General features: G+C 44.6%; 1 protein-coding gene across 5 annotated transcripts in view; it reads right to left on the reverse strand.

Moving 5' to 3' along the window:
* Positions 1 to 2,133: 2,133 nt before the first annotated feature.
* The window catches only part of KIAA0319L (KIAA0319 like), an 80,375-nt gene continuing 55,263 nt past the window's right edge, over positions 2,134 to 27,245 (reverse strand). For 3 of the 5 annotated variants that reach the window (XM_084815963.1, XM_084815962.1, XM_084815965.1), the window contains 13 exons: positions 26,464 to 26,596; positions 23,418 to 23,646; positions 19,983 to 20,106; positions 18,605 to 18,737; positions 17,852 to 18,000; positions 16,145 to 16,296; positions 15,163 to 15,301; positions 13,947 to 14,106; positions 11,381 to 11,523; positions 10,561 to 10,683; positions 7,986 to 8,076; positions 7,759 to 7,850; positions 2,134 to 4,787 (listed from right to left, as the gene is read on the reverse strand). In XM_084815963.1, coding sequence (XP_084672089.1) covers positions 4,600 to 4,787; positions 7,759 to 7,850; positions 7,986 to 8,076; positions 10,561 to 10,683; positions 11,381 to 11,523; positions 13,947 to 14,106; positions 15,163 to 15,301; positions 16,145 to 16,296; positions 17,852 to 18,000; positions 18,605 to 18,737; positions 19,983 to 20,106; positions 23,418 to 23,646; positions 26,464 to 26,596 — 1,856 coding nt within the window. In that variant the 3' untranslated portion in view covers positions 2,134 to 4,599. Of the gene's footprint in view, positions 4,788 to 6,992; positions 7,166 to 7,758; positions 7,851 to 7,985; positions 8,077 to 10,556; positions 10,684 to 11,380; positions 11,524 to 13,946; positions 14,107 to 15,162; positions 15,302 to 16,144; positions 16,297 to 17,851; positions 18,001 to 18,604; positions 18,738 to 19,982; positions 20,107 to 23,417; positions 23,647 to 26,463; positions 26,597 to 27,245 lie in introns of those variants that run through there. The other 2 variants (XR_014785166.1, XM_084815964.1) reach the window with 2 other exon arrangements.

A 27,245-nucleotide genomic window follows, 5' to 3' on the forward strand; every position in this document is an offset into this window, starting at 1 on the left:
TGAACACTTAGAAAGCACTCTACAAAGACTTAGTATTAGCAAAGGTGTTAGCAGCAACAGTGTAGACATGTGCATACTCCAGATTTAAACTGGTTGTAAAAAAAGTAATTTCCCCTCGCTGGGGAATCCTCCGAGAGGGCAGATTAGGGACCTCTGGCAGCCCACTCTCACCCAGCTACGCTTCCTAGGATCCCTTGAGGAAAGCCAAGCTAGTTAAACTGGGATCCATACTACGTAAGTTTGTAATGTACATGCAGCAACCTTCCCTTACTATGCACGAGGGGGGGGTCTTGGTCAAGGAATCCTGCTGGCCCAAGACAAAATGGCAGACAGCTTCTGCTGCTAGGGAGGTGGCAATGCTGCTGAAAAGAATATATACAACTACTCATCCCAGCAGCATAACGATTTGTAGCGGGCAGGCAGGCAGTTTACCTATGCTTTCTTGTAGAAATAGTTTAAAACTGTTATCCTGAGACCCAACTGAAAGAGGAAACAAAACATAGGGAAAGGTAAGCAGCAAAACGGTCCCCCTTTTATTTGCAAGTAAGGTAGAGGTGTGTATGTGTGTGTGTGTGTGTGTGTTAGGTGGAGGGATATAATTTTTCTCAATCCTGATTTGTTTAACACACTGGAATCCAGCATACAAAGAGCTTCAGACCACAAATGTCTGTCTCTTGGAAATCCAATTCTTTTTTGACGCGATAGAAGTTCCGCACCATGTACAATGCGATTTGCGTTTCTGAGCCGAGCTGCGGGCTTTCCCCTGAACTCCAGGAACTTTTTTTGCATAGATTTTGTAATTTGCACAAATTTCTAAACAATTCGTGCAAATTACGGCTGAATTTGCACGCATTCGGCCATAATTTGTGCAAACTGCTCAGAAATTTGTGCAAATTGCAGATCCTCTGGGGAAAAATCTGCAAAATGCCCGGAAAACCTGCAAACTGGCCCAACTTGCTGTAGACAAAGTTGGGTGCTGTAGCAGGAACTGGAAAGAAGTGTGAGGGCCAAACTGATGAAAACTCATCGAACTCCCCCCCACACACACATTTTTCTGACATCCGTACTTTAGACTAGGGATACTTCCAGATGGATGGCTCCTAGCATAGAATCATAGAATCATAGAATAGTAGGGTTGGAAGGGGCCTACAATCCAAAGCACTAACAGTTAAAAGACATTGTGAGCTAGCTATTCCATCTTTCCCGACTTAATTTTTTTGTTTTTTGTGGAAAGAAAAAAGGCATAGGATGCAGTGGGAAAACATGGGAGGGCTACAACTGCAAGACAATGACAAATGAACCCCCCATAAAATTCCATGAATGAGGCAAGTCAATTGCATAATAAAAGCTTCTTTTTGAAACACACCAGATTGGTGGTCTCCAACAGACAAAAGGAAAGGAGGAGGAGACAAAATATAAACTGCTTAAAATTGAATTGTAGCCAATTTGTTTGGTGCAGAGTGTGTGTATATGAACAAGTATGTTGAATGTCAGGGAGCAAGAGTGGGGAGTGGGGGGAACAAAACAGAACATGATTTCTGACCAAGGATGGCAGAATTAACCAAAGCAGATGTCTCCAGTGTTTTAGCTTCCACATATGCGGAAATTGTAACCATTGAATCTCTAATTGGGAAATCATAATGCACAGCCATGCAGAACAGTTCTCAAGGTCAAAAGAGGCTCAGGGTACTTACACAGCAAATTAAGAAGGATATTAAATTGTACAAGGAAAGCAGAGGGGACTGCAAGACTCACACTAATATTTTTGGTTACTGTTAGGGTTGTATACATGGCACCACTTTTTAAAACAAATAATCTCATGACAACTTAAAAGACTAACAGTTTGTGTATGGCTTGAAAGCCACAAAGAGACCAGAGACCTGATCATAGATCTCTTGCATCTTGTTTAAAGCCCTGTCGCAAAAGTGAGCACGGAGGTCAGGTATCATTTCTCTTTGTCTCAAAGAAACCCCTTGCTTTCATATAGGGTTTATCTATTCTGAATTAGGCTGAAGAACTAGTTTCTGCTGAACTGTTAGTTCCAACTATAGTAGACATTTTAAAAAGTGCACTTCTTGCTTTTTAACCCCCGTTCGTTGCTGTGCAAGTAACTGAGTACACCCGCAGTGTATTAATCGTAGATGTTATCATCGCATGATTTATTACGCAGTCCGGATTAAATTTAAATGCTCACAAAAGAATGAATACATTCATCTTGGCCAGCTTTCCCTTGAGTTCCCAGTGATTTAACATAGTCACAGTTCCATAAATTTTGGTTGGCCTTAGTAGCCAATCAAATGTTTGTGGTCAACAGGACTCTTCCTTCCACCAACTGGTGGCATTCTATCCAGACGAAGAGGAGGCCATTAGAGGGAGAAGCAGCAGCAGCCTGGCACCTCTGTGTCATGCTTGGATCTGTATGAGGCCATCAAAAGGAGAGGAAGCAGCAGCCCTTTCACTGTGTTCATGACCTGATGAACTTTGCAACTAAGAATTTAGTACCTGAATTTGCTTTTTTTCTCCTTCCTCCCAATCCCCTTTCCTTTCGTGTTACGCTTTTCAGACTGTCTTGAGAAATATCTTTGTAAGCGGCTTTGAGTTTCTTTTTGGCTAAAGGGTGGGATAAAAATGCTATAAATGAATAAAGTCCCTCCCTCTCAACGTCCATGTTACCTGTCCCTGCACCGGAGGCAAAACACACACTTCCTGGCAGCCATTACCATTCAAGCAACATTCAAGCAGCTGGTATCTTAATGCTTGCCATCCAGCTATACTGGGGGAACAGAAGACAACGGCAGCCTTGACTACAATTCAAGGGGGAGAGATGCCCCCACAAGCTGAGCAGCATATTTATTCTTCATCACCTTCACAAATCAGTAGTGCAGCAATGTAAACAGAACCCAGGAGAACCTGAATGCTTATTTTTCACTTTGAGCAAGGATGGCCAACTTCTGTGTCCTCAGAGGTTACTCCCCCCCCCCCCCAGACACTGATTTGGGATGTCAGCGTATAACATTCTCATCTTCCTGCCTCCCACCGCCTATTACTTTAATAAAGGGAGTAAAATTAGTATTGCAAAGTCTTCAACTTGGGCCTGCCAATCTCTGGAGGGCCAGATAAAATTTTTTAGGGGTGGACGTGGCCCACAGGCCACTGGTTGACCATCCCTGACCCAGAGAGCCTGAAATTGCAGTTTTAAAAAAATAAAATAAAACAAAACCCCTCACATTGCAGGCAGCTGGAAGGGTTGCCCTTTGGTGTTAGACAGTGGCAGCAGTGACTGGGAGGAGGAGCGGAAGGGGGCAGGAAGAGTAGGGCATAGGTGTGTTCACCTTTATGGAGAGACAGGATGTTTGCTAAGTATGAAGCAGGTCATGGTGAAGAGAATAAAGCAGGTAACAAATGGAAGGGAAGAGAAAGACGAGGGAGAGTAAATCACACACGCAGTGATCACACAACTATGCATCTTCCATTGATCCAAACAAGGGAGGGCAGCTGGTTTGTACAGTGTGGGAAACTATCAAACAAAGTGCTCAGCAGAGGCTCCTGTGGTTGTTTGGGTAAATGAGAGGTTTTACGAATCCCTGTGGCATTGGACAACCAGCCGCTCATGTAAGCAGCACACAGTAGACATGGAACGAACAACAACAAATAAGGAAATGCAAGAGGTGGAGGAGAAAGAGGCACTGATCTACTGGGGATTAAAGGAACCAATCCAGCCCCATTTGTCTTTGACTCCTTCTTTCAAGTTGTGCAAAGGGATTTTGTGAAACAGGAAGTGTATCAAAGATATTTGTCAACTGGAAGAGTCCTATAGTGTTATTGACTACAAAGAGGGAGAAGTTAAGCAGTACTGATGCGGGGGGCTGTGGCATGGGGCAGGAGTTGGGGAATCACAGACATGGAGGCATCACCTCTGTTCCACCAGTGGCAAGACTAACAATAATTTAAAACATAAAGGGGAAAACACCCTTTACAATCGTAAACATGACCAAAAGGCAGTTTCTCCCCTTGCTCTGGAGACAACAATGCTTGGCCTCCCTTTGCTTTTTGGAAAGAAAGCGAAGTCCATGAGTGATGGTGAGGGGGCAACCAACAGAGTGAGTGCTTTAGAAAGAACACAGTCCGAGGTATCTCAGCTTTCGAGACGGGCAAGAGCCAAGTTGTGGTTCTTGCAAACCGGACCAACAGCCTCCACAAGAGGGAGCGTGTGGAGAAGACTGCGATCCCCCTGGCTGGCGACAGATTTTGGGGTGGGTAGAGCAGGGCTCCATGTTGCAGTCCTGGAAGAGTTGGCGCTTTTCACAGGAGTGTTTGTGAAGTCCTGCAGCATTTGAGAACCAGCACCTACCCTTCACAGTCTTTGTTTCACAGCTTCATTTGCCAAAATTTCCCTTGAAGTCCAAATTCAAGTACAGGCAGGTCAACTTGAAAATTTGAAAAAGGTTAGCAGTAAACAAAAAGTGTCTCTGTGTGATACGTTAGCTGTGCTCTCCTGAACACAACACAGCTGGTCTCCAAGGGCTCCTCGTGCAACCAAGGAGCAGGACAGCTTTCTGCATCGTCATTTGCTGACCCATCATGAACAACAGCCCACAGCTATAGGATCTCTTCCCGCTGGTTCTTCGGCTTGGGTGTCACCTGCCCATTGCGCAGGAAACCATTCTGGTTGTGCAGCAGCCTTCCCTTCTCCCGGTCCGGCCACGTAAAGATGGCTTCGTCGCTATCTAGCTCGGACTCTGAATGCATCAGGCTTGTGTTCTGGGCCTGGGATTTCCGTTTGCTGCCTTTAAAAATAAACCAAGAAGAAACTTAAAAAGAACCTGGAAGTGAGAGAGAGAGAGAGACGGAGAGAGACAGAGAGAGAGAGAGAGAGAGAGAAAGATCCCTAGTGCATATATTATTTTATATGCTACTATGAATGGTAGCTTTTCAAAGTAACAAACAAGACAGCAGGACTCTGCTCCAAGGAGGTTACAATCTAAAATTTGACACAGGAAGAGGCTCCAGAGGAATGCAAGGAACATGGAGAAAGCAGTAATGAGGGAAGGCTTTGCTTTCAGTTAAGTTGCACACATTTAGACTTGGGGGTTGTCCCACATACATGTTCTATGAAAGGGTTTGAGACCTTAGTGACAGTAAATAGTTCTTGAATTATTTTGTGGCGGTGGGGAAAGAAACAAGGGAGACCTTAATGAAACCCACAAGCTCTATCCATGACTCTTCCTGATTTTAGCCAGGTCATGCTCCCCACCCCCATATCTTTCTAAAACAGTAGCTAATGAGGCAGTCACAGAACTTATGGGGGCTGGGCTCAAACCCTGGGCATGGGTGGGTCTGGATAGGCAGCTCAAGCAAACTAAACAATTCAAGCTGGTGATCAGGTTGCCCTCCTCAGCCAGGCACATCACCAAAGACAGACATGGTGGGGAGATACAAGCAGGGAAGTCATGGGAGCCCTTGGGGGGAGGTGCGGAGAGGCAATCATGGCTTCCCCCACAGCCTTCTAAAGCAAAAGCTAAAGGTGCGGCTGAAAGGGGGAAAGGATAGCGTCATTTGAGGGAGCAACAATACTCCTTTAGGAAAATAAGAGATGCCAGGTAGCGCTCTCTGGTCCCACCACAGGAACACTGGTGAAGGCTGAGGGAAAACTTCCTTGGTGGCATCTCTACAAACAAGTTTAGTTTCACCGTTGGCATCTGAGAACACCAGCCTGCTACTGATTGTGACACTGAACCAAAACATCATTTGGTGGGTGAGTCCCTCTGAAAGGCCCGGGCAGGAAGGGCACAGACACAAGAACAGCCCTGAGAGACCAAACCTAAGGTCCATCTAAGTAAGGCCAGCATTCTGTTCCAAACACATGCTTCTAGGAAGCTCACAAGCAGGGCAGGAAGGCAATAAGCCTCACGAGCTGTCCCACCTGCATCCCAGCAACTGGTACCCAGTGGCAGACGATCTCTGAACATGGTAGCTGAACTGGAATCTCAGGCAAAGCTTCTCTCAAAAAGAGACAGGTGACACAAACAGTTGCTGCAGTGCCCTCTATTGCTGTTGTTAAGGGGCTGTTCACTTGGCTGGACCATCAGTTCAGTGAGATAATACTACAATAAGCCATTACTTTCAGTGAGTAAACAAGGACTAAAGACCATTTTTTTCTAGCATTAAACAACCTGCCCACCCTCCCAGCCCTTTCAGAGAAAAGAGGGGCAAACATTTCAAATTTTCAGGTCATGGTAATTTTATATTTGTCCATTTTCTACAACCAACCAACCTTCCTTCCTTCCTTCATTTATTTCACTTCTATACTGCCCAATAGCTGAAGCTCTCTGGGCGGTACAACCTTGAGGTTACAAAGCTCTTTGCTTTGGTTCAACCAACAGTGAGGTGGCTTGCACTGCCAGGATTACACCACAGAACAGTTGTATCCTTGCTCAGAATCCTGTGCCCCCCTGCTGCAAAACTGTTGCACATAATCCCCCGCCCTTTATTTATTTATAAAAAACAAGCATTTAGACGTAAGGTGTTCCAAACCACATCTGATGGGGGAAATTACCATAGGTCCATGCTATCTGGGGTCATTCAGACCTGCAGGAAGCATACCTAGTGATGCTGCTGTATTTTGAAACTGGTCGTCTCGCTGGCTGAATTTTGCCTGTTTAATGTTCACCCTTTTAACAAGCCTGGCCTGGCGTTTTACGAATTCGCTATTAAGTTTGGGACTGATTGTGAGCTTCTGACCATGTGCAGTCTTTATTTAAACAACACTATTTCTGCACATGTGCTGAGTTGGTTGGATTAACCCTTTTCTTATTTAGGATAAACTGTGATGATGTCACATTCTCTCTCTCAGTCTCATTGGATCGGATTTTGGTCATCACTGTTCATATAGTACATTCTTTTATATTTGTTCAGTCAGTAAATGTGTACTTACTGTTGCTGGTTGGTGGAGTGTTTCTGTGAGAGGTCATTTGAAAACAACCAGTCAGGAAGGAGGTACGCAATGTGGTGATGCATGACATCATGACACTCTACACGTTTCCAAACTACAACTCCCAAGATGTTCTTTGATATTGTGCATGAGCAGAAGCTCATTTGCATGGGACAAGAGTTCGTTTTAAGGGAAAACTGTAATCCGAGCTTACATGGGAGATTTTGTTATTATCTGAGGAAATAACAAATTCACCAAGTTCAGCCCATCATTAAGCATAACCCAAGTTTTCAGAAATGCCCTCTGGTTGTCACTTTTCTGAGGTGCCTTTCACTGCCTGCTAAAGTAGAGATTTCTACTCCTGGTATATCACTTTTGCAGCAAAAAAAGGGTGAGGCTTAGGACCTTTCCGTTTCTGCAATACTTGACAATCAGTGATAACGGCAGACTTGCATATTCAGCTCTCTACCTAGTCACCATGCTGTTCGAATAAAGCCCAGGCTGATCACTTTAAAAATAAGAACGGACAGACAGGGCTATCATAAAAGTTATTTTGAACTCCCTCTCAGAACTCCTCCACCACTGAACATGCTCATAGTGCTCGAAGAAGAGGTGGCCCCGATTTTACTACACTACTAGCAACTATCTTGACGTGCTGTGTATGTCTGAGAGGAATGGACCCAATTGAATCGATAAAAACTCAGCTTTCAAGCAAACACCCACATAGCTATGAGCTTTCCTATGCTGAGCTTTTAAACCCTTGTGGTGCAAAGAAACCAGCCTGCATCAGCATTCTGCCAGTGCTAACCTCTTTTCTGATGTCTTACCTGCTTTGGGATTTGGTTTTAACTCCAGGCTCTCTTGATCTGTGGCATCCAAGATCCTGTATTTACTCTTCCTTTTGGGTTTTCCCTTACGTCTTAAGGAGACAAGCAAAAAGAAAAGAAACAGGTTGAAACTTAAGAGGAGGTGCAGTACACTTGTGGAGGATTAGCACTTAAGCTGAGAGTCAAGGCAAAAGAGGAGTGTTTAAAGTGCTTGGAAGCATACTCACTTCTTGCAACAGCAGACCACCAGCCAGGAGAAGATCCCAAAGGAGACCACGATCACAAATGATGCAATGACGACGTAGAGCACACTCCATTCTGCAAGAAGCACAGAAGTGCGATCTGAGCGTCCGACTGTGGGGCTTGAACGAGGAGCCTCATGGTTGGTCTGGGGCTGGGATTTAGCTAATGGGGAGTGTGTGTGTGCACTGAGGCCCCTGAGCCTTCTTCAGACACAGAAGGGTGAATGGGGGAATGTAACGCTGGTTTCAGCGACGGGCAGGAAATATGGAACCGGGTAGGCCTGAGAGCCTGGCCTTCTGCCCTGGGCTGGCCAAGACAGCCACAGTACCTTTTTCCTGCTATATTTCAGCCTCCAGCTCATAGCTAGGCCTATGTCTCCAGCTCCAATGCTGCACTAGCTCTCAGAAACCGACTTCAGGGACCCTGGGTTGGAGAGCACGCACATCAGAGGTTGGATCCAGACTTAGTCATATTTAGAGTTGTTGTTGTTGTTCAGTTGTTCAGTCGTGTCCGACTCTTCGTGACCCCATGGACCATAGCATGCCAGGCCTTCCTGTCCTGCGCTCTCTCCCGGAGTGTGCTCAAGTTCATATTCATTGCATCGGTGATGCATATTTAGAGTAGACTCACTTAAATTAATGGGAGTCATGACTGATTTCAATACTCTTAAGTATTGCCCTTGGCAATAGCCCTGGCCTGGCTGACGGTAGCCCAGTTCAGACAGTAACCTAAACCATGGTTTAGAACAGGGGCACACAACCCACGGTTGTGGATTATGAAGCCCCCTCCCACTTTTCCAGGAAAGACTGCAGAAAGGAGAACCTGAGAAATACTGAAGAAAGGAGCCTTTCTTCAGTGGTAAGCAGAAAAAAACCCATTCTTATGTCTGATCAGTGATAAGATATAAGAGCAATTTAAAGAGGCACTAAAACTTTAAATACCCTGCTGGGTATTTAAATACCTTTACATTTTAGAATTGAGCTGCCTTTTGCATGCCTGAAAGTTGTTGCAGTAGGACTGACTTTAGAACAACCATGCACAGAAGGGAGCTATACTTTGTATGCGTGGTGGGAAAATGTCCAGATAGGTAAACATTTCCTTTATGGATGTGTGCGTGCACGTGCACACACATGCACCCCCTGGCTTCCCAGCATACCCCAGATAAAGCCCTCAGGGCAAAAAAAAAAAAAAGGGTTGTGCACCCTTGGTTCTAGATGACTGTGAATGAGCTGCACCAAGCCTTAGGCACACATGCTCCCCCCCCCCCCCCCGCAACGTGGAGAATGAAGGCTTCCCTTTTACTTTGGAACAACCAGCTTCCCATTATGCATGAACTTAGAGAACTGTGGTTTGTTCTAACTGTAGGTAGTTAATCAGGGTCAATTTAACCCTGGTTTAGATCAGGCAACCTGGTGCCCTGCAGATTATTTGCTCTACATCTACACTGAGCACCGACCGCGCTGGCTGGGACTTTGGGGAGTTATAATCCAACACATCTGGAAGGCATCAGGCTGCCTAACTCTGGTTTCAATAATACTCTAAACTAGGATACTTAAAATTAACACCTCCTTGAAATGCCCAGCAAGACTGTAAGCAAATATGCATTTATTGGCTCACAGGGGCTTATCCTGTCATGTCCCACGTCCTGTGCAGCTGCATACTAACATGCACTATACAACATTAGTAGGTCTGCGTAGGTTGGAGAAAGAAAGTGTTTCGTGAACTGCCAGGAATCAGGCTCCCAGCGGCGTTTGGCAAAACATCCTACAGGAGCCGCTTATCTGGAGGTTGAATTATGCTCCCTGGGAACTGGAGGTGGAATCCTGTAGGGGCAGCTGCTCCAAGCAGCCTATAAGCAGAAGAGTGGGATACAAATAAAAAATGGGTTGAATGAACTGAGGCCCCTGCGAAAGTGGTCAAGGAGTTTCAGGAAGTGGATATTCTACAGTTCTACATTTGGAAGTGGTGCCCAGGCTGGCTTGAGATCTCTGCCCAAGTTACAAACACAGTCATGCACAGGCAGGCTAGATGCCAGTACTGCTGCTGATGTCTCAACTGGACATTCATGTGGGGATGGGATGGTGAAATCCACCACTGAGCCTTCCCCTGCTTGTCATTCAAGACAAGGCCAGCAGCTGGTCAATACTGAAGACATGAGATACAGCACTGCAGTTGATTTCTGAAACTTATGATGTCAGAGAGAGTCCTTATGAGCACTGAGTTAGCACTCCCCTGCCTGCAACGTATGCGCTTCCCAGGCTTTGGCAAACTGAGATCCGCCGCCTTCTGCCTGATGTTCCACAGTATGCCGCTATCTCCACAGTGCGGAAGACACCAACTCTGCTGCATTTCAGGCACAAGACGCTCTGTACCAGGAGGAAGCGCCTAAGGGCACAATCCTCTGCACAGCTGGCTGGGGAATGCTGGGAGTTGTAGGACTTTTTTTCCCTGTCTAAACATGCAGAGGATTGTGCCCTTAGGCGCTTCCTCCTGGTACAGAACTTCTTGCTGAGCCTGCTCCATTCATAAGGGAGAGATGAAAAGATGGAATGTACCTACCACAGTTGCTCTCGCCATCACCCATCTGCACTCTGATGAAGTTCTCCATCCAGAAAGGGTCGCAGACACAGCGCTTGGTGAAGGAATTACAGTGTCCATGCTCTGAACAGTTCAGCTGGCATGCTGAGAGGGGAGGAGGGGAGAGGATACCCACTCAACACATACGCAGACATTGTCAGAGACAAGCATGCAGGAATGGGGATTAAAACAGTTCCCCATTTACTTTAGATTCTCAAGATAGCCAGTTCAGGCCATCCCTTTGTTCTTTGCCTTGGGCTTACTGCGGAGGTATACACAAGGTATCCCTTGGTCTTGGTGGACTTTCCCATTATTGCAAGATGCTGTGGTCTGCTTATGAAACAAGCCCATAACTTGCATGTCAGGAGCTTTTGCCTAGCCCAAACACAGGGATGGGCAACACACGGCCCGTGGGCCATATGTGCCCCCCTGGCCTTAAGTACAGCCCCAGTGACCCTTGAATTCGCTGCTGCAACAGCCAACTGGTGGTTTGCCATTTAATTTCAGTGACAAACCTTGATGGTTTGTTGACGAACTTCAACAGCAAACTGCCAATAGTTTTGCACAGTGCATGGTGGCAGTGGAGCACCTGGGGGTTCAGGGAAAGGAACAAGACTCCATTGAACAGCATCTCTTTTGACTGCAAAATGCCCCCCCTCCCCCGCACCATTATGGTGAACCAAAGAAGCTATGGGATTAGGGGAAATTGGGACAGAGGGAAAGTGAAATTTCTCATGAGGAGGTGGTGGTACAAGGTGACACAGGATGGACAGCAGCCACTCTGGCTATTCCTCTGACTTACTGACTGTACTGATCTCCAGCGCCCGGAAGATGAGGAAGGCTGACTGCTGCTTCCGTAGCTCACTTTTGAGTGTCCATGCAACGTCATACCCTTTGAAGATCTGGTGAGGAGGCTGATTCCACACATAGAACACCATCTTTGTGCTGCAATGAACAAGAAAATTGGGGATGCAAGAAACATAAATAGAAGGTTGCTGTGGAGGGGTGGGAAGGAAGGACACTAGGAGATATTACCATAACACAAAATCTTCAGTGATTTGCAGAGTGATTCTTGCCCCTTGCACCCTCCAAATTTCCATTAATTCCTCAAGCTTTTTGCCAATACATCCAAGTACTTTGAGGAGTCAAACCTTGGAAGCAAAATCATTATGCAAAAACAAGGAACTGTGTACACACACATCTGCTCTGTTTGCATGATTTATTTACATTGCAGACTTTGGATTTTTCCAGAGCAAAAGATGCATAGCTCTGCTTATAAAGGACAAGAGGCGGAAGGGCCTCTTCTTGTTTGTTAACCAGCAAGCCAAAGCAGCAGCATAAGAATTGAGTTGTGCAAAACCCCATCCTGTCCACCTGGCACGGATGAAGCAGCTCCTTCAAAATAAGAAAAGCACTGAGAAGAAAAAAAAGAAAATGCAGACATGTTCCATTTACTTAATGCTTCCCTAACCACAGCCAAATATATATTGATCAGAAGCAAACCTCTTCCTCTCCTACTTGGAGGAAGAACGGTAAATGACTGGTCTGAGACACGAATGGAGGAGGGTAGGGGGGAAAGACAGTGTTAGAACTGAAAGCCCAGAGCTCCTCTGTTTCTCAGCAGAAGTCATTAAGGGAAAAAAAGTTTTTCAAGGTCATCAAAAAGCAAACACTACTTCTGTACCAGAAGGTTCTGTTTGGGGAAAGCGAGGGAGCCCAGATTTCTGAACGGACAGGTTATGGCAGCAGCATCCATCAAGAGAGTACATGCAGAGAAGAGAGTGCCTAATTCCAGCACTGGTTCAGTCAACAGCTTTGTGTTGTGGAGCATGAGTTTCCGCCTCCTCCACAATGCAGTCTACAGCTCCAGGCCTGGATTCCTTCCTCCTCTTGCCCCACACACCATTTCTTATTTTCCAAAAAGAGGTTTGGTTTGCAGGTAAGGCAGAGCTGACACCCCACTTTTCTGAAAAAGTGATTCAGGAAAAAGCAAAAAACAAATGCGCACCCACAGAGAATGATCCTGGCCTTTAAGGCTGAAAACAGACATACATGTACACAGGAGTGGATGCAGGCTTTTTGGCTGTGAGGTACATACTCCTCCCCACCCCTTTGTTTCTCAAAAGGACACATATAACTGGCTCTGAAAAGTGGGTTGACACCACAGAGGCTGGTTAAGAAAAAGCTGGTTAGCTCTGCTAGATGGTGGGGATGTCGCTTATACTCCAAGCTTGGAAAGATCCACCACCTGCAGTACCCACCACCTACTATTCAGTGAATTGAAGATCTTACTGCTCTTGCTGCATTTGAACACTTATTGTACAGTTGTCAATTTCATCTGGATGCTTATTAAGACATATGGTCTGCTTATATTAACATCTGTATCTGAAACAGAAGCCTTAAAACCTTTTTTTATGTCTCCTCCCCACCCACCTCAATGAATGGTGTTGTGAACAGCTACTGTGATTGAATATGCTTTTACCCTTGTTTTCTTATGTTCTTGTATCAGTATTAAGGCTGTAATTTTTTCCTCCCTCTTGTTTTGATTTGGTTGTTATATGCAAATAAAATGTAACAAAAATGAATGTACTCCCCATGTACTTCAAATGGACTGTCTACTTCTGCCTTCCCCAATCTGGTGACCTCCAGATGTGTTGGACTGCAACACCCATCATTCCCCCTTGGAATGATGAAGTTACAGTCCAATACACCTGGAGGGCACCAAGTTGAGGAAGGCTTGTTTACTTTGTTTTCTTGAAGTCCAAGCTCTGACTTGGATTCCTGCATTGAGCAGGGGGTTGGACTCAATGGCCTTGTAGGCCCCTTCCAACCCTACTATTCTATGATTCTTTCTTTTTTTAAACACCTGCATTGTTGTTTGCTCAAATGTTTGTCTGGTGCTTTCTTTCTTTTTCTTCACGTTTAACACTTATTTAAAAATACTTTAAAATCTGCGCCACGAAGGAGTGGTGGTGGCTTCGTGACTGATACACAGGCCATCTAGTCATTACTGTGCAAATCCAGCTTCAACTGCAAGCTGGAAAAACAGGCTTCCCTTGACCTTAATCCTGCAGAGAAGATGGCACCTATGTCAACGCACAGAGAGTACAATTTCACATGGTGTACATAGTTTCAACAGGCTTGCTGTTGAAACTATGTACACATCTGGAAATTCTCATGATCCCTCACATACAAATGAGCTTTTGTCCAAGTACAGATATGAACACATGTGTACACATGCCTGCCCACAAAATATTCCAGTCCTCTGTTTTTTAAAATAAGCAAATTGCAGCTGGTGCCTCCTGGGGTGCAACTAAGTTAACTGTCTTAGAAGTGGACGATTAAAGAACCCCTCCATGGCCTCTTACCTCTGCTCAGTGTAAGGTTGGATCTTCTGTACAGTGATGTCTGAATCCAAGACCCCTAGCAGAACGCCTATCTGACGGATGAACATGCCCTTCTGCCTTTCTGTCAGCTGGCTGACGTTCACATCTAGTATCATTTCCACAAGGTTGTTCTTCCTTGGATCTGGAAAGAATGCAGAGGTATGAGCTGGAATGTTCATGCACAAGTACACCACAATCGTGTACCTTGACTGATCTGGAATTTTAGCTTGCCCCATCCCCAGGATGGGTCACAATTAAAAACATCCCAAAAGAAAGATGAGGAAATGAACATGCTGCTGAATCTTTGCATCCAGCTTAGCATAGAGGCCGGCCCAAATAGACAGGATGGGCAGAGCATCCAAGGAAGATTCAGTCTTTGGAAACCCTCTAGGGGGAAAAGCATGGCTTCTGGCAGCTAGACTGTTTGGTAATCCCATGCTGAGCCAACTCCTTCCCTTTTGCCCATTTCCCCAATCCTTTCTTCCATTCTATGGTGCTCCCTGTCTTGTCCCCTTGTAATTGCTCTCCTCTAAATCTAACCTCAGGAACTGTCTTCCCTAACACCATGCCTTGGCTATGAAAAAACAGGTCAATGATACTGCCCCTATCATCAGTGCTTTGCGGTCATAAATTCTTTCCCATGTATCACAATAGTTATTACTGCAGCTAATTACCAGTGGGGTTCCTACTCATGCAAACATGGCATAGTATAGAGCAAATGTTAACAAAGGGGGCTATATGTGAAACCACAGGGACCCAGTATTGTTTGGCCAGTGTGCTGCACATTTAATAAAAGGATTTGCCTGCTTATCGTTTGTTTCTGAGTTAACATCCAGAGGATTGATAATACCTTGTCATGTTATCAGATGCAACACAAGTCCTGAAAGCTGGTGCAATGTAGTGGCCTTGAGCATGAGCTGGGAAGTCCCCAACTTCATCTCACCCATGAAGTCACTGGACGGCCTTAGAGAAGCCATTCTCTACCTCCACCTCAGCCCCAAATCTGCAACTGAGAGTTAGCCATTTTGGCCTACCTGTTATATGAATTACTAAGATACTGTTTGCAAGTACTTGGAACGCTGAAGAAGTTCTATGTTTAAATGATTTTTATAATTATATTATATACTGTATTTTAATTTAGTTATAGTTTTCTCAGAAGATGATCTGATCCACATCAGGGGACGGAGAAGGAACTCACCAGGTTTTACTTCCACCGTGGCCCTGGCCGTGTCACTTTCCCCTTTGGCATCAGTCACTTTCAGATGAAACTTGTATGTTCCCTCCACCAGATTGGAAAGGAAAAGCACTGGATGGTGGTCTGAATTGTTTAACACCTCCTGTATTTAACAAAAATATACAAGGGTGAGTGACACACCTTTCAACCCTGTGCAATACAATGGGATGTTTCAGAAATTCAGGGTCCAGGAGAGGTCTAGGGCAACATCCATACAGCCATAGCTCCAGAGTTGATGTTCCCTGAAGCACACACCACACACCTATTCACAAGAGGTCCCAGACTCCTCCGTGCAGAGGGGACTTAGAAGCAGGACAGGATGCCCTCCAAGGCTTCTAGCCAACAACCTAGAGGCAGGGGTCTAGAAAGGTGAGAGCAGCCCTCTCTTTCTAGGTGGCCTTTTGTAACCAGAACTTTGAAGGAATGGCTGACCTTCAGAGCACTGATACTATCATAGTTCTCAGCATCTGACCTTTAGAATCAGTGGCAACATTCAGGACTTTGATTTTTTTTAAAGCACTCATCACTAGATGCAATCGCAGGCATGACAAAATAAAAAATTAAGGACATTTCAAAGGACCACAAATGATGGAGGAACAGCTTTAAAACTTAAGTGCAAACGATGTACAACTCCCATTATACAAACAAAAGCATCTAGTAGCCACAATGCACTGTTTTGTTTGCTGTAATAGGCTAACATGGCTTCCCCTTGGGAATTTAGCTTCCATTACATAGCTCCAGAGAGCTCCTCTGTGTTACTGGTTTTACAAAGGTTTTCCAGGCTCCAAAAAACAAAACAAAGTATCAATATGCTCTACTGTCTTTAACTCTTTGGCTAAGGGGAGCAGCTCATGTAGCATTTCCCTGGGTTTGCTGAACTTTGATGAGGCACTTACACAGATGTAAACTTTGCAGAAAAGCTAGTAGTAACGTTGAGATGACTCACCCCAGCTGCAGGGCTGCTCTCATCCCGTGTCCATAGGAAAGTGACAATTCCCTTGTCATCTGTGGATCTGGACCCATCAAGCTCTGCCGTGTTTGTAGGAAGGGTGATGATGACATTCCCAGAGACCTTTGCCATGGGCGGCTTGTTTATCTCTGAGCAAAAAAAGGAGGAAAGAGGATCAGAATGCAAAGACACCAAAATAATAAAACGGAAGGAAGGAGGGAAGGAAGGAAAGAAAGAAAGAAAGAAAGAAAGAAAGAAAGAAAGAAAGGAAGGAAGGAAGGAAGGAAGGAAGTAAGTCCTGCCCCAAGCATTAGCAAAATTCTTTGCTCACTGGATGCCAGCAACAGGGAAACATGCTACTGAGAATTCAACAACAGCCCATGGGCTCAGAGTGGCTTCTTACCCACGGCAACAAGCCACTATCGCCAGGTTCGCACGACATGACAAGTTGCGCTGCCAAGGATAATAATGCTAATCCCCCAGCATGCAACAGGCACGTGCACAGGGGGAAATAAGCCACTGTGGCTTATTTCCCCCTCTGTGATCGTGCAAACCTGGTCAATGTATCTTAGTCCATCCAAGCTAGTAGGAAAAACCCTACTTGCTACTCATCCATTTACCTACCTTCATCTGTGCAGGCATCACATGGCTCAGTGATTCAGACTCCCTTCAGCTTAAAGTCTGGGAGAAGAGGAGAATGGGCTGCCGATGTTCACTTGGAGCCCCAGTCTGGAAGCCATGAGTGCTGCTCACCCTAGGAGGGTGGCTAATAGTATAGCTGGCCTAGAGTACCTCACAAGGTTGTTGTGAGTTTCACCAAGAAAGCAATCGGAAAACATTTCGTATACTGAAAAGTGCTGCAGGAACAATGAGCCATAATAATGACAGGCAATCATGATCAACTGCCCTCATCTTGAAGGTAGAGTTCCATTGTTCTTAGAGAACTTCTTTTTAAACGCTTGGCTTTGCAAATGAATTTAGCTTTGTTTTATGCTCTTCAAGCTTCTAGTGTTTAAAAAGGTATCTTAAGAGAAAAATAAACTGCTGAAGTATCTAAACAGGCCACAGTGTTTGAACCTCACTTTCTCAGAAAAAGCCCAAGAAGAAATGATTAGATCTGGTGGCTTGGAGACAGGGAGAAGCATGGTTTGGGTGGTGCTAGAATCCAGAGCTGATTGAAGACAGAAAACAAGGATAATGACTTCTTAATTATTTAGTCATCATAATCGTATCCTGTTCCTCCTCCAAGCAGCTCAGGATATGGTAAATTGGTGATGAAGATGACGACGACAACAACAACAGATTTTCTTTTTATTCTTCTTATTTTACTCCACCCAATAACCAACGCTCTTGGGTGGATTACAACAATTAAAAGACTACAATACAGTTAAAAATATAAAATACAATATTTAAAGGAATAAAATATTTTTATTTATCTGATTATGTTCTGCCACCAACTTGGTGGGGTAGGTTAGGCTAGACCGAGATGTAGCAATTAGCCCAATGCCACCCAGGGAGCTTTGTGGCCAAGTGGAAAACCGAACCCAGAACTCACCAGTCCTAGTCCACCATTCTTATTACCCCCTACACCACACAGTCTCCTGGACCATCCCCAGAGGGATGGCCCTAAATGGAAGATCTGCCTTGCCTGAGGCTTTTTAGCCGAGGGCCACCAAAATGTTTCAGCGCTTTCCAGCTACTCACCTTCCTTGACAATGACATTAACTGAGCTCTGGCTCTGCAAGTTCCGCTCATCTTTGACAGTCAGTGTGAATTCATACGTCCCGACCTCCAGCCCGGTCACTGTGGCTATGCTGCTGTTGGCATTCTCCAGCTTCACACCATCTGGGCCTCTGGCCAAAACCCCAAAATAATCAGGCTGCATGTGACAGACACTCTTGACACAGAAACAAGGGGATGAGGTGGGGGGTATTTCTCCAGATGCCCAATGATAGGGCCAGCTCAAGCTACCTGGTGGTCTATGCAAAATACAGTTTCACTCTTTCCTCTATCTTGTTGTATGTGGTTGGGCCAGAGTGGTGTTTCTTCTCAGGAGCTTTTCCCACTGAGACCCTTCTCCCCTCTGTACAAGGGATAGGAATGAAAACAAGAGACTTTTGTTCCATTCACTTGCATGGAATATAGAGAAAATGGGGTGCAATTGGAAAAACTGGGGGCAAGACACAATTTCTCCCACGCATCAGACCAATGGGGGGCAAGGTGGCAGGACGTATTCCTCTCAAGAGATTTTCCTGATTAGTCAAGAGCCCCCGAAAGTGTACAACCCTAGGTAACCACCTGTACTACCTTACTGGGCTCGGCCAGCTCTGCATAATTTTGAACCTGTGTTGTTTATGATTGTGCCTACAACATGCAAGTGTATGTTAGGGGAGGGGAATTGTGTCTAGTTTTTCTTTTTCATGGGTGAGGGCATATGTATGAGACACACACACACACCGTGTTTTTTCCCAAAGGAAGGAGGCAATCTTCTGGTCGTCTGAGCTCTTGCTGCCATCCAGAGTGGTGCTGTCCACAGGGAGAGTCAGTTCTTTGTCTGGACCAGCATCTGCCTTGGGGGGCTTATTGTTTTCTGAGCAAAAGGTGAAAAAGTGAGAGAGGGAAGGCACTGAATAGGGTGTTCACATGGAGAGGCACAAACAGGGATAGCCACATATGACGCAGCCTTATAGCGGCAGACCATTGGTCCATCCAGCCCAGTGATACCTATGCTGATTGCCAACAGCTCTCCATAGTCTCAGGCAGGGCTGGGGCCCTGCCACCCAAGATGCTTTAACCACAGAGGCTGTGACCTGAACTTAGGACCTTCTACATCAGCCTTTGCCAACCTGGTGCCCTCCAGAGGTTTTGGACTTCAACTCCTGTCAACCCCAGCCAGCATGGCCAAGGGTCAGAAAGGCTGGGAGTTGAGGTCCAAAATATCTGGAGGGCACTAGGATTAGAAAGGCTGTTCTACATGCAAGGCATGCGCTCCACTCTCAGAGCTATGGACCCAACATAAACTTCAAGGGTGCTTCCACACTAGATGGTTACTCTGGAATTGCTACACTTGGTCACTCGCGTGTTATGCATCACATAACCAGAATCCTGGTTAAGCAGGAAAGCCGGTTAAGGCAGGTGGGGAGCAGATGTACAGGCTGCTCCTGATCTCCTAACTATAGTTAAGAGATAGTGCTTCTTGCATCTCTGCCAGCCCCCAAAATCCTGAATCTTTCATTCTGGATCAGCATGACAACAGGTTCCTGTCTCCTCACAAAATGGATGACACACAGAGAACACAGAAATCAGGCTGGCATTTTCATGGAGCCAGATTGCCCCCAAGGATCCAAGCACACAATTCAGAGAACTGTAAGACTCTCTCTGCTCTCCAGCAGGGCTTTAGATGTTCCTCTTTTTCTCGAACAGCAGTTCTCTGTGCTGTATAGCAAGCTGCTTTTAAAACTTGAGGGCATTTCCAAGCTATTTTGTGATATATCAACAGTTTGGGAGGGAGTGGGAGGTGGTGGGGGACAGACTGCACTGCTATTTGGGGAAAACAGGGTGCCAAAAAATAAAGGACATATCCAAAGTTAAGTGCTTTTAAGTCCCATCAGCTTCACTGGTTGAAATAAATGGGGCTTAAAAATACGTACGCTTAACTGGATCATGCCCTTGAGCTGCCCTCCATACCAACCCCACACACTGCTTCTTTATATTCCCCTACTTTCAATCCAGAGATATCAACCCTCAAGCAGCAGTTCCGAGACTTAGAAACTATTATATCCCTCTTGCAAAACCTCGGAGTTTTCTACACTAAAGACTGCCTCTTAAAGCATACCAGGTTGCACAATCACTGTGACCTCAGCGGTGGACTGGTGGCCAGCGGAATCTGTCACTGTCAGCTGGTAAGTGTAGTCATCTTCATGCATTGCAGAGAGCTGCAGAGTTGAGGTCCTCACTCCCTTTGAAACAACACATTCCAAAATTTAAGTCCCCATATGCAAAGAGGGAAAAGAAAGAAAATTCATTACAATATTATCAAGCAGCTAAAGGTACAATCCTATGCACATGGTTAGACAGCAAGAAGTCCTACAACTCCCATGCTGGCTGGGGCATGCTGGGAGTTGTAGAACTTTCCGCTGTCTAAACATGCATATAATTGCACTTTAAAGGTCTGGAATTGATATGCTGGGCCAAGGTGGGTGATAATTCTATCCAATATTAGAAAGAAAAGAAATGTCATATCCCGCTTGCCTTCCATTCTTTATCTTGGTTTCTGCTTTGTCTTCCTTAGTGATTGACCAGGCTACCTTAAGGGAGGCTCATGGCACATTGTGAGGCTGCAATCCTATTATACTTACCTGGAAGTAGGCTCCCTTGAACACAGTAGGAATTACTTCTGAGTAAACATACATGGGATTCAGCAACATGAACCTTGAACATCCAAAATGTTTGGATAATTATATGCTTGGGAAATATATGCCACTGCTTCAAGGTGCCCCACTCTTCACCCTTCTGTTGGGGAGGGCAGGGAAGGAAGCATCAGAAGTCACTGGGCAGGTGTGTGTGTGTGTGTGTGTGTGTGTAAGCTGGAAAGCTGCAGCAGGAATGAGGAGGGGCCATGGGCCAGGTGAGGATGTGCCACAGGCCAGATCTACCCCATGGGCTGGCAGTTCCCCATCCCTGCTTCAGACAACCTTACTTAGTCAGCTAACTTGAGTGAAGACCTGTGCGACAACAGGTGTAGCTGAGCTCATCTGCCACTGACATCAGTGAGGTGGGAGGACAATCAAGTCAGTTGTCTGAGGGGAGAACCGTATGGGAACAAGAGCAGCCCTGTCCTCCTGGCTTGAATGTTAGCTGACCCACTAACGGTATTCTGGGGGGTGGGGGTGGGGAAATGGATGCTTCCAGGAAGAGATTATTCTCCAACGCAGCCAGAACCTGCATAGATAGTCACACTTAAGATGAGGGAGTCTGTTCCTTTGTCAGAGGGTGGAAGATCTAAATAGAAAAACCTGCCCCTGCTGAGACTGTAACCAACTTAACCTACAGATTTCCATTTAGCGATGACACAGAGATGGGCCTTCTCTGTAGTGGCACCCACCCTGTGGAATGATCTCCCTTTGAGGCATGTCAGGCCTCAATGCTGGCATGCTTTAGGTATTTATTTAAAATATATCTGTTTGCTTTGGCTTTCCCCCAGCTGTGAGCTGTCTTTGGGCCTCATCATACCTTTGTGTGTGTGCATGTGGTCATTTTTGTTTGTTTGGCTTGTTTTTATTCTTTTGTAAACCGCTTCAGGATTTGTTTCACATGAGAAGCAGTATAAAATATAGTTAATAAATAAATAAATCTTATTGCAACATGTTTGTAAGCCACCTTTTACTATGAAAACTATTTTCAAAACTTTTTGTTGAAAATGGCCAGGTATAGAAATATTCTCAATAAATAAGCAAATTTAAGTGGACTTCTATAGGGGTTTGATTTTATCATGTATTTTACTGGAGCTTTAGGTTTCTGTTTTTTGTAGTAAATTGTTGTGATTAAGCTGTGTCTGATTTTGTTTTGCATTATATTTTGTACATCGCCTTGAGTAAAAAATAAGAATAAATATTAATACTACTACAAAGAACAGAAACAGATATGTCAGTGACAGCAAGGATGCCAGATTTAATCAAGAACATGTATCTCTTATGAACGACTAGTTACTAAGAGGCAAGGGTTAAAGAGGGTGGGAGTAGCCAGAAAGTTGAAGAAAGGCAACCCTCAAGAAAACACTGAGAGCAAGAAACGTGTATTCTGACAGTATGAAAACCAGAGGCCAACCTGTTTCATTTTTTAAAAAATCGTAACAATTTAAAGGGTGGACACAATCATACGTCTTTAAGAAAGTTGAAAGCAGCCTCTCACTCACTCACACACATTTTGCCCCACTGTCACCCCTAATCAAACAGGTCTAGCAAGTTTTTAATACAATATAAAAACCTGGTTACCAGAGGAGACAGTTGGATGAGGGTGCAAGCTACACAAACTGCTTTGAACTCTCCAAGAAAGATGACTACTTTGCTCCAGTTTTGAACTTCCTTGTGATCCTCTCTCAGACAGTGTCTGTCTGTCTCTCTTCAAAAAGAGACTCACTGGTTGCCTTAGGTTAGCCTTCCTCAACCTGGATCTTCAGTGCCATTGGCCATGCTGTCTGGGAAAGATGGAGGTTGTAGTTCAACACATCTGGAAGGCACCAGGTTGAGGAAGGCTTCCTTAGGATGTCACTATTTCCTGGCCTCAGTTCCCCAGTTGGTGATGGGGAGAAGGTTAACTTACTTCACACGACCTAGAGCAGTAGCCATGAAAATCTGTTGCAGCAAAGATGACAAAAAAGTGTCTTCTAGCACCTTAAATACAAGCTAATGAAATGCAGTGTTAGCTTCTATAACAGCATATTTGCACTAGATGAAGTAAGGCTTTGCTTAAAGACAATAGGCCAGTGTAGGTCACATGGCAGCTCATCTTGGGTAAATTAATCCTTGCGGCAGCGGTGCACATGCCATCCGCCATTATGAATATACAGCCCCCAACTGAGGGTTCCCGTGGCTTGTTGAGTCATCCAAACCCAGCCACGGAGGGTTATTCTAGGGTTCAATATCTGTGGGTTATGTGGGGGTTGTTTAACCTTCGAATGTGGCCGGGTTCAGAGGATATGACAAGCCACAGCAACCCATGAAGGAGGGGTTGCATATTCATAATGGCAGGCGGCATGTGCCACAGCCCCTCAAGGGTTAATTAACACATGATGGGATGTCATGTCACCTGGACCAGGTCAATGCATGCTGCAATGAAGAGGTTTGTTTTTAAGGTGCCACAGGCTCTCCATCTTTTTTTGCTTCCCAAGACTGTTGTGAAAGCAAAAAAAGGAACAATGGAAGACACTGACTACATGCTAAAATCATATTAAAATATTGAAAAATGTCAACGTTAACACATTCTTGGGAGATTAGATTAGCACAGCAGGCAGAAATAGGCTAGAAGGATAATATGGCTGATCCAGCAGGGTATACCCTCACAAAATTATTAGTTGCATGATGTTTGAGCATACATTTGTATTTTTTAAATGTTAATTAGAGAAGGAAACATTGAATGTAGTTGGGAAACAGATGTTTACAGGGATTAGAATTTCTTCAGATGAACTTGACTTAAGTATAATTGGAAATATGTATGAAAATAAGTTGGCTCCACTCAGATTGGGCATAACTGCGATGTCCAATGATCTTACCTGCATCTCTACCACCTTCCCTTTGCTGTTGGGACTGAGGGACCATTCATAACTGACGATGCCATGGTCATCTGTGCTCTGGTTCCCATAGAGGGTGATGGAGTTTTGGGGCAGTGTGATCACTTGGTTAGGGCCTGCATTCGCCACAGGTGGGTAATCCACTGCTTTGTTCACAGTTAGGCTGGCAATGGTGGAGTTGCTGGCACCATCTGAGTCCACCACAGTAAGGCTAAAGGAGAGAGAAAGAGGAATATTAAGGGTCAGAATTGAAAGCGAAGAGCTCAATGGGATACAGCGACTGGGTCTCAATTAAACTGCAGAAAATGAGCTGGACATCTGAATGGTAGATTGTTTTGCCCCCTAGGCCTCCAGCTGGGTCCAATGCAGGGCATTACCACTTGACTAGGGTGGGGGGGAGAGGTCCCCCCATGATCCAGGAAAGGGTCCCAAGTGGCCCTTGATGGTGTTTCATGGAGCCAAAGTGGTTCCGACCTGAAAAAATAGTGACTATCACTGGTTTAAGGCAAACAAAAGGAAGTACATAACAGACAATTGTCCCATGGAATTCACTGTCAAAGAATGCTGCCTAACAAATCCTCAAGCAAGGGGAAAGCTTGCAGTTGAATCAGCAGAGGTAGATCTTAACCCCTCAAGAGGAAGCTCCTCCTTAACACGGAAGGACCCTGGTTCGGTGGTAGAGCACATGCTTTGTATGCCTTGGGTCTCAATCAGTCCCCAAGCTCTGCAGTTAAAACAGGGGTGGGCAATATGTGCTCACCTCTGGCCCAAGTGCAACCTCTGCCGAATTTGTTGCTGTGGCAGAAGTAAAACAACTGATAGTCTGCCACCGACCTAGTATGTAATCTGTACTAGTTTTCCTGGGTGCCAGTGCATTTCTGGGCCCAAATCAAAGTGCTGATTTTGAGCTCTAAATGCCCTAAACAGTTTGGGGCCAGATTATCTGAAGGACCGCCTGCACCCCAACGAACCTACCCATGCCTTAAGATCAGCCCTGGGAGGCCTTGCCTGTGGCCTGCCTTTAAGATCTCTCCAACAAGCAGACACTAGAGATAGAGCTTTCTCAGTAGTGACTCCTACTCTATGGAACTCCCTCCCACAGGATGCGCTGTTGGTATTCCAGTCATTCCAGTCATGGTATTCAAAGAGGTTTTTAAAAACCTACCTGTTCCAAGTGGCTTTTAACAACTCTCTTTTTATTGGACATGTCACTGCTTTATTGCTTTGGCTTTCAAAACTATTTAGTACTGGCTGGATTACATTTTAGTGTATTGTTGCTTTTCTGTATATTTAACTTGGGTTTTTAAAAAATATATAATTATTATAATTTTATATTTATATTGTTGTTTGCTGCCTTGAGCGGACTTTGTCCGGCAAGGTGGCCTATAAATATTATAAACAAACAAATGAATGAAGATCAGAATATACAGCACAGGGCCAGGTGGGCTAATGGTCAGATTCAGTATGGCAGCTTTGTATGTTCAGGCACTTCTTGTTATGCTGCTCATTTCCCCCCGCTGCTGTTGATATGGCCAATATGCAGGAATATCCTAGCAATACTTTGCTGAGTAGGGGGCAGGAAAGAGGACACAAGTTAAAATTCAAGCAGTTTAATACTCTTTGTACACCATCTAGCGTGGGCAGCTCTGTGCAAGTGAGTCTTGTGTGTTATTGAGGGAGTCTCAGTTGCTCTTGTTAAATTACACCCACATGGAACCTGCAAGCTGCGGCGACAATACAAGTTTGTGGGTAGCCCGATTTATAAGGACTGCTTGCAATTATAAACACTTTGTTCTGAAGCTAGTATCCAATGCCAAAATCAAAATAACATTTTAAAAGGCTCTCAAAAAGCATTAAAGAAACCGTTTCCTAAACAACTGAAAACCCTGATTAAGCATTTAAAAAGGAGCATGATTGGAGAGTCCTTGCAATTGAAATAATCAAATGTACGATCCAAGGCCTGAGGCACTCTTCAAAATACAAGTCAAGATACCTGTGCAACCAGGATTTTGTAGATCATTCACTCTACTTACCATCTCTTTAGGAAGAGGCCTGTAGTAGGAGCTGTGCAAGTAGTTAATTATTTAAAGTAATTGACAAAGCAACCCTGGAAACAACTCTTTAGAGCAGTAGAGAATCTATGAAGCATTATACTCGTTTTCCCACCATCACCAAAATGGAAAACACAATGCAGCTTAACCATGGATGGTGGATATGGCGTATACTGAAAAAAAAACCTCTTTATTAGGCTTAACCCTGACACCTCTATCAGTAATATAGTTTCCTTTTTCAACCCTTTGAATATTTCTACTACAAAGCAAATGCCAGATGCACTCAGAAAAACCCTTCTGCTGTAACTGTTAAACAGATGCTAAATCCAAAGAAAATTGAACTATTACAGGAGAACTGTTCTCTAACAGTCTTGAACCTTTGATAAAAGAAACTCTTCTAAAGATATCTGCACCAAATTTCTTCATTTCAGTTTAGTGTGTTAGAATAATCCATTTGTTCCTGAACCTTTTATCCCCATCCAGTAATCCATTTGAGATATCCATGGTGCAGTTTAATAGGTATGTTATGCCAAATCTTATTTTTAAAATGATGTAGCTGGGCAGGGTGGGGAGAGAGGTTTAGAGAGGAAAGAAGTTGGGCTAATCCATGGTACATTATTCCACTATTTTTTCCCAGTTCACATGGGCTGTCTAGTCACATAAAACAGTTTAAAATGGGAGCTGACAATTCTATGAATACAGCAACAGCTTCTGTGGTTAGGGGGGCTACAAAACATGGCTGATAGGAAGCAAAGAATTCTGCCAGTTTCTTCTGTGAGTTGCCACCTGATGTGCTATATCCTCACATGAGCAGACCACTTATGTGAACTAAAGAAAATTAGCTGAAGGCTATAACAGGTGAATTCACTCTCTGCTGCTCCAAGGTCCGATTTTGTGAATTAGTTTGTGTAATCTAGATTAACGTGTTTTGGACTTGAAAATCCAAACCAGAGGTATGATTCTAGATGGTTTCTTACCTGAATGTGTAATTTCCTGGTACCAAGTTGGTCAGTTTCAGGATAGCGGTGTCTGCAGATACCTTCTCCTCCCGAAGAGGCCCCTTCAATTCTTCCCAGTGGTAGCTGACTATTTTGTCATCATCGGTACTTTCTAATTCAATGAGAACAGACAATAAGGAGGGGAGTTTGGGGTTGTTGTTTTTTAAAGTCCACCTTCCTAATAAGTTCAAGAGATATTAAAATATATTTAAAACTGTTCTGAGGTTGTAGTCCAGGAATGGCTCCTTTCACAAGCAACAAAACTAATCTTATTTTAAAACTGTGAAGTTACGGCTAATGTGGAATGTATGAGAAACAGCTTTTAAAATTTCAATTATAGTCCCCAGAAATGTGACTGTCAGATTTAATTAGGGATGAGCAACAACACAGGGGCACAGTCTATGTTTTGCATAAATGTTCCAGGTTCAATTCCTGGTATCTCCAGCTAAAAGTACCTCAGTAGCAGGACTGGGAAAGACCTCTGAGCCTGAGGTGCTGGGGAACCTCTGCCAGGTGCCCAAGATGCTATCTTATCCTCACCATTTGCAATCATTACTATGGAGCAAAGTTGCACCACAGCCTCTCGTGCACTTGAAAGCAACAAGCATGGCTTACATTTGAGCATGCATAAGAAGCTCTTCATGAAAATCTGTCAGTGTGGCATTATAGTGCAACCGTGGAAATTCAAAGGCAGAGTTCAAGCTTATCTTAAGAAAGTAGCATGAAATTCTAACTATAAAAGTCTGGGTTAAGTAATGCAT

The sequence above is a fragment of the Heloderma suspectum genome, chromosome 10, assembly GCF_057233095.1.
Source record: "Heloderma suspectum isolate Gila_16-S chromosome 10, 16-S_ref, whole genome shotgun sequence".
Taxonomy (NCBI): domain Eukaryota; kingdom Metazoa; phylum Chordata; class Lepidosauria; order Squamata; family Helodermatidae; genus Heloderma; species Heloderma suspectum.